This window comes from Cygnus olor, chromosome 2 (assembly GCF_009769625.2).
Source record: "Cygnus olor isolate bCygOlo1 chromosome 2, bCygOlo1.pri.v2, whole genome shotgun sequence".
Lineage (NCBI taxonomy): Eukaryota > Metazoa > Chordata > Aves > Anseriformes > Anatidae > Cygnus > Cygnus olor.
This window is the reverse complement of record NC_049170.1, coordinates 49,031,414-49,047,641: the sequence shown is the minus strand read 5'-3', so window position 1 is coordinate 49,047,641 and position 16,228 is coordinate 49,031,414. Positions and strand designations below refer to the sequence as shown.

The 16,228-nt window shown below is 42.5% G+C and overlaps 1 protein-coding gene across 3 annotated transcripts in view; it reads left to right on the top strand.

Annotated features, from left to right (window-relative positions):
• The first annotated feature begins 3,188 nt into the window (after window positions 1-3,188).
• Window positions 3,189-16,228, top strand: part of SALL3 (spalt like transcription factor 3) — a 23,453-nt gene continuing 10,413 nt past the window's right edge. Inside the window, exons 1-2 of one of the 3 annotated variants that reach the window (XM_040549015.1) lie at window positions 3,189-4,846; window positions 10,782-10,874. In XM_040549015.1, the coding sequence (XP_040404949.1) occupies window positions 4,768-4,846; window positions 10,782-10,874 (172 nt within the window). In that variant the 5' untranslated portion in view covers window positions 3,189-4,767. Of the gene's footprint in view, window positions 4,847-10,778; window positions 10,875-16,228 lie in introns of all 3 variants that reach the window. The other 2 variants (XM_040549014.1, XM_040549016.1) reach the window with 2 other exon arrangements.

Genomic DNA, 16,228 nt, shown 5'->3' with positions numbered 1-16,228 from the left:
CAGGGTCCTCAAACAAAAGTTATGGTGCAAAAAGGGGGTGGGAATATACTACTTCAGCTTTCCAGGAAGAGCACGAGACGACAGAAAATGAAGTCGAAATAATTGCACGCCCTTTCGAATAAAGTTGCTGAGCAAAATAATAGCAATAAAAGACAGTAGTCGGATTATAGGAAACGTCACATCCATCTTATCTGCACGTTGGTAATTTTGACGGGTTTAAGAACAACAACCTTTTATAAAGCGTAAGTGTAGACAGAACTACTTATACGGTCTTTGAAAAGTCGATCTTGCAGATAAGCTTTCTGAAGGTTTTTATTCGCCTTGAATGAGGATACAAATTAAAGCAAACCCGTAACCAGGTGTCCCATTAATGTAAAATAATAATAATAATAATAATAATTGATACACAATATTATTAAGCAGACAAAATAACAATGCGTCTTTTCTCAGGATGAAGGAAACATCGCAATAAGAAGAAGACAAGTGGCAAATTCGATTTAATTACGGAGAAAATAACTTCTGCATCCCTTCCCTGGCGGAGCATTTCAGCAGACCGACCAGTCCCAGAGAGCGGACGCGCGCAGGACGCGGGGACATTTGCGGATGCCGGTCCCGCACCGCCGCGTCCCGTCTGCCCTAGCCAGTGCGCAGAGATTTACGCGGCTAATCAGTTCCCCCCCACCCCGAAAAGGCCACGTTTTTTGTAGCCGACTTAATTTATTATTTTTCTCGCCCTCGAGCCAGGAAGATTAATTAAAAGGTTCGTGGAAAACTTTGCGGCGTAATGGGGAGACGCGGGGGGGGGGGGGGGGGAGGAGAGAGGGGCCGGAGGAAACGCGTATCACTTCATAACTTTCCACTCGCCTCCCGAGCCCTCGGCGCCCCCAGGGTTTTCCGCACGGGTCGGGTAGAAAAGTTTCCCCCTGGGATCTGCGCGGCTCCCACAGGAAGGTCCCCGCCGTACCCGCAGCACTCGGGGGGGGTGCCGGCACTTCCCGGCGGCGGCGGGGGGGCAGCGCCCAGCAGCTCACCCAGCGGCTGCTCCTCGCCCCGGGAGGAAAGAGGGAAGGGGAGCAGTGTAAGGGAGAAGGAGCCCGTAAAATGTATCACTTGTAACCCTAGAGTATGTTAATGCCAAGAGATACAAATCTGGTAATTATGCCTTCCTTGCCTGTCGTGTTCTCCATTGTTCATTAAACATTAAAGACGGGACTGTTTAATTTTCCACTTAAAGATTCTCTCACGTCCCGCAAAATCATATTAATTTTTCGATCGCTTTACTTTTTACAAAGGAAAAGTTTTGTTTTTGTTTTTATAAAAGAGCTTTTTTTTCCTTTTTCTTTTTTATTTTTTTAGATCGCGCTATAAGAAAGGCACCTTTAAAACGCTCTTCAAGAAATCTTATGCTACTGAGGGAACTACCAGGCAGTGAGCAATAGAAAACGCCCAACTTTAGGGAGAAAAAAATGTTGCTTGAGCAACAACAACTCCTCTCCGAAGAGGACTGGACGAAAATTGACCCATTTCTGGTTACTACCGCAATGGGTAAAAAATGCCTGGGCAAGGTTAAAGTTGCCTCTTTCATTCCAGGCAAATGTTTCAGTCGCAGGAGGTAGCTGAGATCCTTCACCTAATTCATATCGGGAGAAATGTATTTCTCTGCTGTTAAGGAGAAGCCCTAAGTCCAGCTCCCCAGTCGCGACTGCAGTGCGGGGGTTACTTTAGCGCACGCTCGCTTTCACCTGCACTCTGCCTGCGATATAACGTAACATATACATATACGCAAAACGTGTTATCAGTGTGTGCAGGGTGCAATAAATCCCTACTTCTGATGGAAAAAAAAATGCTCAATTAATGGTCTCGTCCCCTCCCACTTCATAGTAGAAAATTACATCAGATTTCAGCCATCGCGACCGTCTCCAGACAGTCCCCATTACGACCAAACTTTCAGCAAGGATGGATGCACGGAGAGAACATACGTTAGAATTTGTGGACAGCAAACAAGTTTTGTTTTGTTTTGTTTAAATTATAAGGCAGGCAATCATTGCAAGAGGTCTCGTGTAGACATCTTGCTGAACGAACGACAGAAAAGTATGCTCGTCTAAGAGCTAAGTTGAATTGACTTGCCGTTTCGGCGCTGTTTCTCTTAAGGGTCGTGCCTGTTTTTAACGAATGTCTGCACCGCAGAAATCGCTGAGAGCATGCATTTCAACAAACTATCCGAAGTGGCCTAAACTGTCGCCTCTAACTGTATTTGGTTTGCCTCTCGGCAGAAAAGCGGGACATAAGCCGAAAGCCCAGAGACGCGGTATCACAACGCGCAAGATAAAGCGAGCTATCACCAGGGAAAGTTTACACCGAGGAGCCTCCCGCAGAAGCCGGGGTTAGCGTGTTTTAAGGACTAGGGCTGGATTACACAGGCTGGAGTGGAGTCATTAGGAGGAAATCCCTTTCACTCATCCCCGCCTCGCTTCCCAGCCCTCCCCACCCCACCCCGCGCAAGGGACGGTGCGGGACAGCACCGAGCAGCGCGCAGGGACCCATCTGCCACCAACACTTAAAAAAAATAAAAAATAAAATGAAAAAAAAGAGGCGGAGGGGGCCGCTGGAGGAGAGCCCCCCCGGCAGTCGGCGGCGCGGAGCTGCGGAGTGTGTGGGGGGGGGGGCAGCGCGGTGGCGATCGGCGACAGTGGGGTACATCCTAGCGGTCGCTGCCTGCTATGGGAGCCCCGGAGGAGGCGGGCAGGGACGGCGACGGGAAGCGGCAACTTGTGGCGGCGGCCGGGCCGCCCCCTCCATCCCTCCCTCCCTCCATAGTTTCTTCCCTCCCTCCTCCCGGGGGGTGGACGGGACGGGACGGGACGGGACGGGGCGGGGGAGGCGGCCCGGCTCCCCGGCAACTTGTAAAGTGATAAAGGGGAGAGGGGCGGAGGGGGAAGGGAAGGCTCTGCCTCCCCCCCCCCTCGCCTCACTTTTACAAAGAAAAAAAAAAAAAAAAGTGGGGGCCTGGGAGAAAAGCTGCTGTTGGGAAAGTGCGTGCGGAGAGGGAGGCTCGGCGGCGGCGGGGAGCTGAGCGAGCTGCGGGGCTGGGGCAGCCCCGGCGGCAGCGCCGCACGGGAGGAGGCGGAGGAGGAGGAGGAGAGTAGGAGGAGCTGCCGTGTGACCCGCACGGCTCCCAAACTTCAAAGTTTATCCGCCCGAAATCGAGAGCGGCCGCGGTGCGCGCACCGCTCCTCGGCACGGAGCGGAAGCATCGAGCGGGGGAGCCGCCGCGCGGGGACAAGGCTGCGGTGGCCGCTGCGAGCGAGGCGAGGAAGGGGAGGGGGGATCGCCCCCGCGACAACAACAGCCACCCCCCGCCCCCCAAATCTGGGAGAGGATCAATACTATTCGCTGGAGACCGAGGACTTGCTCGTCGGCGCACACGCGAGACCGCTGTCATTAGCTAGCAGGACACACAACTGAGCTGGGGAGGGGGGGTGAGGAGTGTTACAAAAAGTCATTACAACCTCAGAGAGAGGGGGAGAAAGAAAAAAAAAAACTTCCTACCAATGGACAACAGGAAGTGACCACCACCACCAACGGGGAGTCTCTGCTTGGAGAAAGAAGCTGCAAGACAAAGAAGAAGGAAGGAGAGGTGAAAGACAAAACTGCCCAAGGTCTTCTGTGTGTGTGTGTGTGTGTGCGTGCGTGCGTGCGCTTGCAAGAAGAGAGAACAAAAGTCAGCCGGGAAGGGGAGACGGAGAAAGAGAGAAGGAAAAGGAGACAGGATGGAAGAGCTAAAGGCGAGCATGTGAAGATCAAGAGAAAAGAAGAGCAGAGCAGCACACACGCACACTGAGAAGAAAGGGGAAAGGAAAGAAGCATACACAAAAGTTTCTTTTCCTCCTGCAAAGAAATTACTCACACGTACACAGAAATCAGATGCCTTGCAGATCAACTTCTGGGGAAAGAGAAACCAGGAGGAGACGAGGACGCAGAGTAATGTGAAGGAAAAAAAAAAAAAAAAAACGGAAGAAAAAAAAAGAAAAAAGAAAAGCGAGGAGAGCAGAAGAAAGCGGAGCAAAAAAAAACTGAGAGCCGGGGCGAAGAAAGAAAGACAGAAAGGCGAAGATCGTGACCTCTCCCAACAAGTGAACCTTGCACATATGTTGTGTAAAGTGTGTGCAAAACAGAGCCCTCCTGCGTGGTGCGTGTGTGTTTCTCTGCCGCCGCTGCTGCTGCCGCCGCGGTCGGTGCCTCTCGCAGGCGGCGCTGCCGGTGCCGGGGAGCCGCATCATTTGGCGGAGCGAAGCGGCTAATTGCGGAGCCCCGTCCTTCATTTACATATGCAGCCTGAGCCCGCTGGAGCCGCGCCAATCCGCGCTCGCCCCCAGCACCATTAATCGCCATGCATTATTCACCACCGTAATTACTGAGCCCCATGCGCGCTCCGCGCAGCCGCCCCAGCCCGCCGCGCACGCAGCACCGCACCGCGCACACCCCGCCCGGCTGAGCCCCCGCTCGCTCACCCGCTCACTCACTCTCAGTTTGGTTGGTTAGCCTTGCCTTTTTTTTTTTTTTCTCCTTTTCCTTGGGGTTGGTTGCTTTTTCTGTTGTTGTTTGGTTGGTTTGTTCTGCAACTCGACTTTTATTTGAGAACAGTTATTTCCAGCCCCCACCTCCTCCCCCCCCGCCCTTCCCTCGTTCCCAATTCCTCCCCCCTTTCCACCTCCACGTCTCTGATGCCTCTGCAAAAAGCAGAGTCAAGACGGCTCAGTTAGCAGCATGTCTCGTCGAAAGCAAGCGAAACCCCAGCATCTCAAATCGGACGAAGAGCTGCAAGCGGAGGTAGTTTCTGAGCACGGTAAGGGCTCCCGGAGCCTCTTTCTCCCTCTCTCTCTCCTTTTGTGAGTCTGTTTTGGACGGAGATAGGTGGATTTATGGTGATGGTGAACATGGGAGCGCTATTACTCTGCAGCGGGAGAATGGGAATTAGAGCAGCTGGGGAAGAGGCAGCGGAACTGAGAAGTTAGCAGTTTAGCCAAGTTTCTGCAGCCCACCCCCTGACTAACCAGCCCTCCCAGCGGCTCCTTCCCGGCCTCCCGAGCGCTTTTATTACGGCGGGGCTCGGTGGCGGGGCTCGGCCCTCCCTCCCCGCTGACCCGGGCCCGGGCAGCTGCAGGAGCGGGCACTCCGGAGCAGTGCCTGCCTCCTCCTCCTTCTCCCCCCTCTCCCTCGGGCTGTTTTGTACGTCTGCTTTTCTGCTTGTTTTCCTTTATTTTTTGTTGGTGCTGCCCTTGTGCTGCTCGGTGGCCCTGTTTGCTGCACCCCTTTTATTTTTTTTTCCTTCCCCCCCCACCCCTCCCACCCCTCGCCCCGTGCAGGAGCCATGTTACCCTCGCCCTCCGGCCGCGAAGTTGGCGGCGGCCGGGGCCGGGCTGCGGGCACAAGGGGGGTCCCACGGGTCGGGGGCTGCCGGGGCAGCCCCAGGCGACCGGTGCACAAGGCTCTCTGTAGCCCTGGAGGAGGGGGCGGCGTACTGCTGGACTGCCTGGCCGGGCTCCCGCCGCCCCCCAGCCGCGGGCAGCCGCCGGGGCACCGGGGGTCCCTCGCTGCGCGGCGGGCGGGGGCCTGCGGGAGCGGTGGAGTTGGCTTTAATGTTTTCGAGGAGCTCGAGCAGCTTTTCACCTTCCCCCCTCCCCCGAGTCGCCTGGCTCTGCTGCGACCGTAATTCTTACCGGGGGTGGGTGACGCGGAGTGCCACCGCCGCCACCGGCCCCTGTCGCGCCGGCTGCAGGAGGTGGGGAAGGGGGATTTTCTCGCCCATCCGCCATTCTCCACTCCCTCCCCACACGCAGACACACGCACACTTGCTTTGAAGCATCTGGGCTGCCCAGGCTGCTAGTGAACAAGTGTCTAAAACTGAGCAGATTTGGGCTGTAGTTAGTCTGAATTTCCACCTTGCTGTGTGTTTTTTGTTTGTTTGTTTAGAAGAGGACTGCCTTTTTTTTCAATTTAATTTAATTTTATTTCATTTATATATTTTCTAATTTCCTGCGTAGTCCTAGGCATTGCTGCGCACAAAGGCATGCCACAGCCCATCCTCACTTTCCCTGGGCTAAGTTGAGGGCTTCCACTTAAAAGTTTTTCTTTTTCTCTATGCATGGAAGCTCACTGCTTTCTCGGTTTCTTGCATAACCAAGTGGGAGCCACAGTGCTTTCTGTGTAGGCCCCTTGCTCACTGGTTTATCCCCTCTCCCTCCCCTCAAAAGGAAAGAGGAAAAAAGTCACTTTCCTGCTTCAAAACTATAATGACTTTTAAGTTGCATCTGGAGGGAAAGAAAGGCAACGAAGTTGAAGCCTGAGGAGGATTTTGACTGTTGTATCTGAACTTTGCAGTCTTGAAGCTTAAGGCAGCATGAATCCACTTCATCAGGTTAAAACATCTGTCAGACTGGCAAATCTTTAAGCCCCGTGCTCTTTCCCAGGGTGTTTGGGGAACCAGAGAATGAGTTCCACACTGTCCAGGGTAGTTAGGAAGGGGACTACTACCACTGCTTCAGGAAAACCCACTTGGGTATTGACTCTAACAGGAACACAGAGAAATGCTTCCTTTTGTCACACTACAGAAGCAAAGCAATGCACATTTTATTTTTTATTTTTTATTTTTTTTAGGAAACAGTGGTAACGTAAAATAAATTCATATAAGCAAGTGGATGAGAATTATAATTTTATTATGCAAACAAGATTAGTTGAGCCCAGTCTCTGTTGGGGTGGGTTTTAGGTTTGAGAACTTATCACTAATATTATAAACTTTTAAATGCTCCAAATCCATTTAAATACAGAAAAATAAAACCCTACTGCTTCATTATGACACTCCCGGTGAGTTAATAAATTGAAAAAAAATTGTTAAACTAGGTTTTTGTTTTGTGAATCTTATCTATGTAGCCATGTCACCCAAGATTAGAACAAGAGATATGCTAAAAAGAAACGCTTGCATATGGTGGGTAGATTAAGGACAAAGAATCTTTTTGTCATGGAAATGTTTTTTTTTTCCCTCTTTTTTGGGGGGTTTTGTTTTGTTTACTTCATCACATAGAATTTCTCACACTTGGTTTGTTTTGTATTGCCCTCAATGACTACATGATCAAATGAATGGATTTATTTCTGCCGAATGAGAAAGACAGTCTTTCCATCAAAAGGACTACATTGCATCCCAGTGAGGAATTTTAAAGCGTTATTATTGTGGTCCCTGAATAGCACAAAATCGGCTTTCACAGCAGCCCTAAAATGCAACAATGTAAATACTTTTCAGCCTTAGAAGGCTGTTATCAAATTATGCTGTTTTCTTTTATTAAAACATATTTTAATTAATAGAGTGAAACCCTTCATAGTTAACAATTAACAAGCTAAAGTGGAGCTCTTGGTTTTTCACTCTCCTTTGAGAAATGTGAACAAGGTGGACTCAGCATACAGAAGCAGAGGGCTATCTAGTGTACATTAGTGTAATGTAAATCATTTACATGTTATATTATGAAGCCTAACGATTGCTATACTGAAAGCAATTTTATAGGCCAGATATAATGAGTGCTCCCAATCTCACTAATTAAAACACTTCTTGTCAAGTCAGTATTTTTCATTTCTATTCACAGCTGTAATCAAGATATTGCTACAGTTCCTGAGCATATTTTGCAACAAGCAAATAGTTTCCACAGTGCAAGAATATTTGTACTTTTTTTTAAAAGCAAACTGTTTATGCAGAATTATTTGATACATGTAGCTTTTTCATTAATATGGTTGTTATGTTCAATGAGGGGAAGCTGTTGTTAACACAAGATTAAGCAAATGAAGCTTATTATTTATTTAATTAAATCATGTTTAATACCACCTCAAAATAGATTTTATTAAGTGAAGCATTTCAGAATGAATGTTCCATAAACAATCCTTAGAGTGAGGGAGCATTCATAACAGCAGAAAGAAGCATGGCGGTTTGGGAAGCAGAATGGCAGATAAACATTAGGCCATATCTTAAGTTGACTGGACCCACCATAACTTTTGTGGTAATGTTATCACAGAAGTTTGATAATTGTAATATATAATTTTATAGCCAGCCTGGACTACAGCATAATAAAACTGCATTCAAACAGGGCAATGTCATAACAGTGAGAAACTGTTTGAAGTCTGAAGATAATTGGCAATGTCATCAATTACAGATTTATAGTCAAAATCATTTAAAGTTATTTGTTGAAAGGGAAATGCTGAAATATATATTTTTTAATAATTTAGATAGGAAGCGTTAACAAACAACTAGTGATGAAATATTGTTTGAATAATTGCACTGTGGAAGAGTGAACAAATTATATTTCCTAAAAAAAAAATAAAATTTAAGCACTCTAAGGTTACTAAAGTAGAAGATATGATGGAAATATTTTTTAAATAGCAGCAGCAGGACTCAAATGGCTGCCCATAGAATATAATAATCTCAGTTTCTCAGTAAATGTAAAGCTGTTCTCAGTAAATCGTAATAGCTGGAATTACATTTCTAATATGCTTCTCTAATTCAACAGATTACAATTGAATCAGAATTATAGATACAATGCAAATGCTTCAACTCTGATTAACTTTTATATGAAAGCATGGGTATAGCATTTCTATTTTTAATGTAGGGATAATAAAAGTTTGCAGGTTTTTTTGTGTGTGTGTGTGTATGTGGAATGCTGAGAAGTGCTTCTTACAGTGTGTAAGTGTGGTTCTAGTAAAGGTGATGAAAAATGATCACTTTGGACTTTTTCATGTGAAGTTAATGGCAGATATGTATCATTGTTCAGTCAGAGTTGAATGGGATACCTTACAGCAAACTGTGTAATGACAGTTTTCTAATGTGTTTTTTGCAATCATTTTTTAAATTTTGGACCTATTTGTTTGGTTTCTGTTTTTGTTTCCCTCAACTCTTCAATGCACACAGTATTATCTATTATCTAAACCAATGTTTCTTTTTCATACTGGTAATGTCGAATTGGTGGTGCAGTTTTGAGCAGTTTGTAACTGCACTCTGTATTCTTTTGGAGTATGTACACAGACACACATGCTCTGCCACAGAAATGATAGTCCTCTAAGGAACAGCCAGCTTCATGTGAGCATGTTAACTGTATCTGCAAATATATAAGATAAAAACATATTTTGGAAGGACATCCATGCTTTCCTGCATTCATACAGTCAAGAATATAGGTTATTCCATATCATTTAGATACTACTGTCTTTAAAACTTGAAAAGCCACAAGCAGCTGTCAGTAAATGTGAAACTTAACTTATTTTTTGCAAATGTTCTAAGGCAACTAATGTTCTAAGGCAACTTCAAGAAAGGTTGTTGTTGTTTTTGAAAAATAAAAGGCCAAATGAGTATTGCAATAAATTGCTCCTTTGATAAGAAAAGGTGATTGAAACTTTACATAAGTAGTTCTGGTATTACAATAGAGACTTAATATTAAAACAACATAATATCTGAATTTGATAAGAAAAGGTAATTGAATATTTATATAAGTAGTTCTGGTATTACAATAGAGACTTAATATTAAAACAATGTAATATCTGAATTTATATAATTTCTTAATATTCTTACTATTTTGATCAGTATTAGCAATAGAGAAAAAATGTAATAATAAGGAAACTAAAACAATAAACCAGTTTGATGGTGTATATATAAATGATGAAGGTAGACCAAACTGGGTCAGATTTTTATCTGGTGCTGATGATCTTGAGGAATTTTTATTTCTTCTGAGGTAGGTAGACATTAGGACTCTTTTGGGGAGGAAGGAAGTCTTGAAAGGTATTGGTTTAGATTCTATGTAATTAAGCTATTAATATGCATACATTTAGCTGTTGATAATTACTTGTCCTTGCATAAGGAAGAGGCAAAGCTACTATTCAAAAAAAAAAAAAATGTGTAGCATTATAAAGAAGGGGTGAAAATACCCAAATTATTAATGAGTATCAATGTCTTTTCTGAAAAAGAGTTTGAATCCTGGGAAGATTTTCAGGATATTTTTCCTTCATTTTATTTGTTGATTACGTAGCCAGGACAAGCATATTTGTTGACACGAGTCCATCATATCTACCAGTCAGGACATGAGTCAATCACTTTTGTTGATAATAAGCCATGTCTGGCAGGAAATTAATTAGCTGAGTACTGACACAATGTAGAAAATAAAACATGCTAAAATCATTCCTTCTGTAACATTGCATTTGTAAAATGACAGTAATTTGCTATAAATTTTTCAGAAGAAGCATGAATAAATACAGTTTCAGCAGCAAATTTTTATCAGTTCGTACATTTCAAAGTAAAGGGTCAAAAACCTGTTTCCTTTACCTGCTTAAAACTACTAAACACAATGAAAGCTTTCCAGTAATAGAAAAAAAATGAATTTGGGGCAAAATATACTTTTAGAAGCTGGATCAGTTGTCATGCTGCTGGCCATAGAGTATATTTCTTTTTGCCAGGGGAAACCCCTTAAAATTGGGAAAGCCAGAAAAATAGTTCTCTAAAAAGATGATAGAAAGCACATTTTAATAATGCACTTATGTGATAGTGAGCTAAAGAGGGATTTTTTCATATTATCTCCCTGTAGTTAGGGTGCACGCAGTGAGCATGCTTGAACATTTGTTATGGGGTAAGATAATCTTTAAAAATAAAATAAAAAGGCTTTCTACAACTCTTATTATTAATCTCTAATACTGCTTTTTCCCCTTTTCCAACCTCCCTCGCCCCCTAATTTGGACCCTATCACTGGTTGAAAAAGAAGCAGAAAAAAAACCCGAACTTCCGTCCGAGAGCGAAAAGTGCCGAAATGGTTGGGAAGGCTGTTCGTCTCCTCCAGGAGCTGCGGCCCGGCCGGGTGGGTGCTCGGGGCTGGGTGCTCGGGGCTGGGGGCTCGGGGGCGGCGGGCGGCTGCTGCCCCGTGCGGGCGCGCAGTGGCTGCTGCAGGCGCGCAGCCCGGAGCCGGGGAGAAAGAAGGTGGGGATTGCAGAGTGCCAGAAAGCTTCCCGAGGACTTCTCCCTGAGGGTGGGTAGTTAGAAGTGCTTTGACAAGGCTTGCTGATTTAACCTTTGCCTGCTTTGCCCTGCCAGGGGTGGCCACTAGATGTCAAGCTCATAATACAATTAGTACATCTGTGCAGTTGACCTTGGCAGCACGGCTTACCACTGTTCTGTTAAGTGTTAACACTGAATTTGAGTGTTAACTAGAGATCCCTGTGAGTTTGTTACATGCTGTACAGCTTATCAAATGCTCATCTAGTTCAGCACAAGTGTTTACAGTTCTTAAAGAAGGAAAAAGGTTTCCTTTTGTGAAGCCCAGCATCTTGAGCTGCTTAATTAACCCTGCAGGTGCCACGGTATTTTTGTTTCAGTTAATCAAAACCCATTTACTATTCAATGTTTCAGGAGATCTGTTCTACCACCACCATTCGATATTTTATTTTATCATTTTGTTGATGTAGTAACATCCCCAAAGCTGGAAATGACGAAAGCTAACGGATTTGTTTAGCTCTCTCTGTGTTTTGCTATCCAGTGCAATACTGCGGTACACAGAATGGCAAATGAGCAAAATGTCTGAGCTGCATGATTAGCATTGAATCACTTAGCATTCGTTCTTTCAGGCACTCCTGTACGTGAGTAATTTTACTCAAAGGAGTAGTGCCATTGACTCCAGTACTTGTAAGTTAAGTTTTGAGATACTTAGCAGATACAGGATTGGGTCCCCACTTTGGCTTCTCTTATTGTGATCCTCCCAGACACAAGTTCATCAGCATGCTGTGGCTGGCTTCATTCTGTAGGATGTTGGTTAGATAGTTTAAGGTGCAGTTAGCAATATACTTTTCAAAATAAGAAAGTTAAGAATCTAGTGTTCCATTTCTTACAGTTTATTTTATTGTTTGTTTTTAAATGTCTTTTCTTTCTTCATATCAACTGTTAGAAATACCGATTACATTTTATTAGGATTTCCAGTAAAACTCAGTGTGTTCTAAAAACGCTTAAATTCCTAAAAACATTAGGACAAATTCTATGCACCCTGAAATTAATCCATACATGCCATGAAAGCCAACTGAATAGCTCTTCATATGATGTTGAAAAACCTAATGTACATCTTATTTAATTCCATATCTTGCACAAATATTCAAAGCAGTTTGTGAAGATCTGTTCCACATCTGCATACGCATAGCAAGGCATCAGTATTTTAGCTAACTAGAGCTTCATTGCACAGATTAGAAACTGCAAATGTTTTAAACAGATTACAGTTAGTGTCTGTGCCACAGGTGGCTGTTACTTAACAAATTCTGAGATTTAGGCTGCTGAATAGATCAAACCAAGTGTGCCAGGTCAGTACCATTTCTTGCATAGCAAGAGTGCCCTCCACTGTTCAAATCTATAACTAACAGCTTTTGTGGTCTGAGAAAAAGGACAGAAAAATTTTCTATTGAGTCTGGAATTTCTTCTACATTGTTAAACACAGTAGGGGTCTCTATTTGTCTCCTCCTGTTTCACAGCTTGGGCTCAGTATGTGATAATTCATCTTTCTTTATGGGATTCAAAGCTATCATAAAGAGTTAAAAAGAATTAATTTGCAAGAAAATAAACGTGTTCTAACAATTTAAGAAAACTTTCTTTAAAAGCTCTGTCAATTATAAGATATGATAAAGCTAAGGAAAAAGTAATACTGTTCTTCTCAAGGATCAGTATGTTGTTATAAAGATACTGTTTCCAAATGAATATAATTTTGAAAACAAATTCATGTTTTTAACTATATTTTCTTACTTTATTTAAATTTGTATAAAATAAGCTTTTTTCTTATGATACTAAGAACAGTAGATGATCATCCTGTGTCTGTACTATGCTCAGTTTTATTCATAATATTTTTTTGCTTAAATACATGAAAAATGCTGTGAGCTTCACTTCAAAACAATTCCTAGATTTGCATATGAGATCTTAAGTCTTCATAGTTAGCTAATTGTTTTACCTTTAGCCAATCTTAATAAATGTTGTTTTTCTGTGAAACCTTCACAGTTTATATGCTGCTTCTCAGTTGAAGATTGTTTTTTCATCTTGAAAGAAATTCCCACATTTAGAAAAATTTATTCACTCTCAATATGCACCTCCAAGTGACTGAAACCGAGTTAGAAATAAAAGCAGTTCATATAACATTTTCCTGTGCTTTTCTTTGTATTATTGCATGTGACCTAAAAAAAAAGCTTCAGAAAATATTTTGTTGACACATTTGCTGAATTCCTTTCCATGACACTTCTCCAGTGTGAATACTACAGGAAGGTATAAGCAAGTTGAAATAGATAAAAGCGGAGAAAATGATTATTCTCTTACCTGATTTTATCCAAGTATCTTATGAATTATGTGTAATTTGAGACTTAGGTGATTCAGAGTAACAAAATAGCAAAAACCTGAATTAACAAAGAACATCTGATAGGTGTACAGAATACACCTATTTAATAAAATTAAAATGGTGTTTTCAAAAGGTAATATAGATTAATAAAACTAGAATTGATTTAATTTAACACAATATTAAAAAATTCTGGAGCACAGATGAAACAGTGGAGTTGACTGGGGCTTTTTTTGACTGGAAGCTGTTGGTCCTGAGAAAGGCGGCATTTACAGTGTATGTTGTTGGAATGAAGCTGACTGCAATGTTTAATTTCAGTAATTTCAGTCCTTCTCACAAAAGTAGATGGCAGTATTTTTGAAGCATCTGCTTATTATATTTTTCCTTGCGTATGATGCAAGACTTTGTTCTAACACAGAATAGAAAAATGCATGCCTGAGATAAAAATACAGAACTAGTAAAACCAGGCTTACAAATCCTGTATGTGTGTTTAGTCAGCAGCAGTGGCAATTTTTTCTTAATTATGCATGTAATATTCTGATGGTAGCTGAAGGAACCCTGGCACCCTCTCAGCCCTTTCCCTGTTCTCTTCCTTTCCGACTGCGAGAAGGAAGGTCAGCACCACAATCCCCACAGCCACGCATTGCTCCAGCCTAAAGAGCATTGGGTGGGTACACTTTGTAACGGTGGGAGAGCAAATTTTCCCAGTGTCAATCTCTTGTGCCTCCTGCACTGAGTCAGCAGAGCACCTTGGTGGCTTCAGATATCACAGTCCCAAAGTGACCTTCTCAAAATGCCTTAGGTTGAATTTTTGTAGGTTAATTTTGGGGCCAGACCCCACCAATGCAAACTAGCAGCACTTCGCTGGAGCCACTGCAGTTCTGTGGTTTGGTTGGTGCCTGCTTAGGAGCTTGCCCTGGGTACATTTTGAGAGATGCTGGCTGCAATTTTTCACCGATTTTCATAGGGTAAGCTTTATGTGCTGTAATTCATCTTGCATGCCATAGCAGCTTCAGATTAGTCTGTTAGCTGTTAGACTGCTAATGAGAAAAAGAAAATAACTGAGAGGTTATTAGTGGCTGAGATCCTGACTGCTTGACAAAACTCCTATTCAACACCTTTTGTGTAAGTAAGAACTGCAAAATTCAGGTCCTGTCTATAAGATTAAGCAACTGCTCAATTAATTTCCCCAAAGTCCTTGAAAATTTTTGCTGCACTACATCCTCACTGTAATAATAAAAATAATTATTTCTCTTCAGAAAAAGAAAAAAAAAAAGAAATAAGAAAGAAAGAAATTCTTCAGTACTTAGAGGATTTAATTACTTTATAGTATATCAGAATTGAAAGCAAGCTATAAAACATGCAGAAAAAAAATATTTAAAAGTTCATTTTTTCCATAAAATGCATAAGCTGAAACTAAAAATAAAATCGATTTTATTTTTAGTATTTTAACAAATTTAAAATTTTTGATAATTTGCTATAATGGTAAAAAAATATTACATTTTGTCATTCAAAGAGTAATCAAGTTTTAACAAAGAATAAAAATATCCCTTCACACAGGGATGCTCTTAAACCTTATTCCCTGTTGAAGTTTGTGAGCACTTACACTTCCAAAGCAACAGTGCAATACAGTGCTCCTGAAAGGAGTGTTATAAACTGCATTTGTGAAGTACTGGAGCAGTGTCCATTTCTCCAATATACATATACCTACATACATAAAATCATTATTTTCCCTCTTGCTTTTTTCCCCCTTGAGTGTTTGTTTGGGGCAAGATCACAAAGACTGTTGTTTGCATGACAGATTTGTCATCATCCCATTAATTTCGAACACATTTTTAATGTGAGTAAAGGTTACTCATATGAGTTGTTGGACTGGGCCCGTAGTCTGTCATTCTGCGGAGCATCTCAGTATCCTCAGTGTGCCGTTCAGGGGATGGACCATCATCTACGGCAAAGCAGCATTTACTTTGCTGTCAGCTGTGTCATTTTCTTGCTTACTGGTACAGAAAGTGGAATATTTGGGAGACTAACTTGTTTCATTTCTTAAGATATGCCAAAATAACTTGTCCCAAGTATTGTTGACATTCTTTCTATGTCTACTTCGAAGTTGATTGGGGTGGCTAACAACTTTCTGGTAGTTCTTTAAAATATTTCTTCAAAAGCAGTCCTTGAATATTTCAAGACAGATGATTAGATGGGTATACTTGGATTTGTCATTTGAAGAGTATTCTCTCAGCATTTTTATGACTTAGGAATCAAAGAAAGGAGGAGTACAAAGTAATATCAAGAAAACAGAGCTGTAAGTCCCTGGTTAGCATGGTCAAGAGCCAGGCCCAACGTTGAAACAGTGCAAAGCACGTGATTTATTTCATTGAGAACGGAATAGACCATTGATTGTTTGAGAAATACACTGCTTTATTACATTTGTACTTTTTTACTTGGCAGGTTATATTTCAAATGTAAAATGTGGCTGCCTTGAGTCTATGCATTAGTTCACTAGACTAGTTAGTATTTTGAAATGTTGAAGAGGTCCGCGTTAATATCTCTTGGCAGTGAGCAACAGCAGTCCAGTTTTCTACTGGAAATTTACGTATTATACATACTATTTTTGACATCATGAGCCTGTGTTCTAATGAAGAAAATAATACCTGTTTTGAAATATGATTTTAAATGTTCATGTTTGGGCTTGAGGGTTATTATTGTATAGCATCTGAAATAATTAGTTTATTGGTGTTTGATCAGCTCATTCTAGATTAGAGAACAGTCATATTTGACAGGCTACATTTCCAGAATCCATCACTAATTACTTAAACCTTTTGTGCAAGGCTTGTCTAAGCTCTCCTTAAACAGAAAAGTAG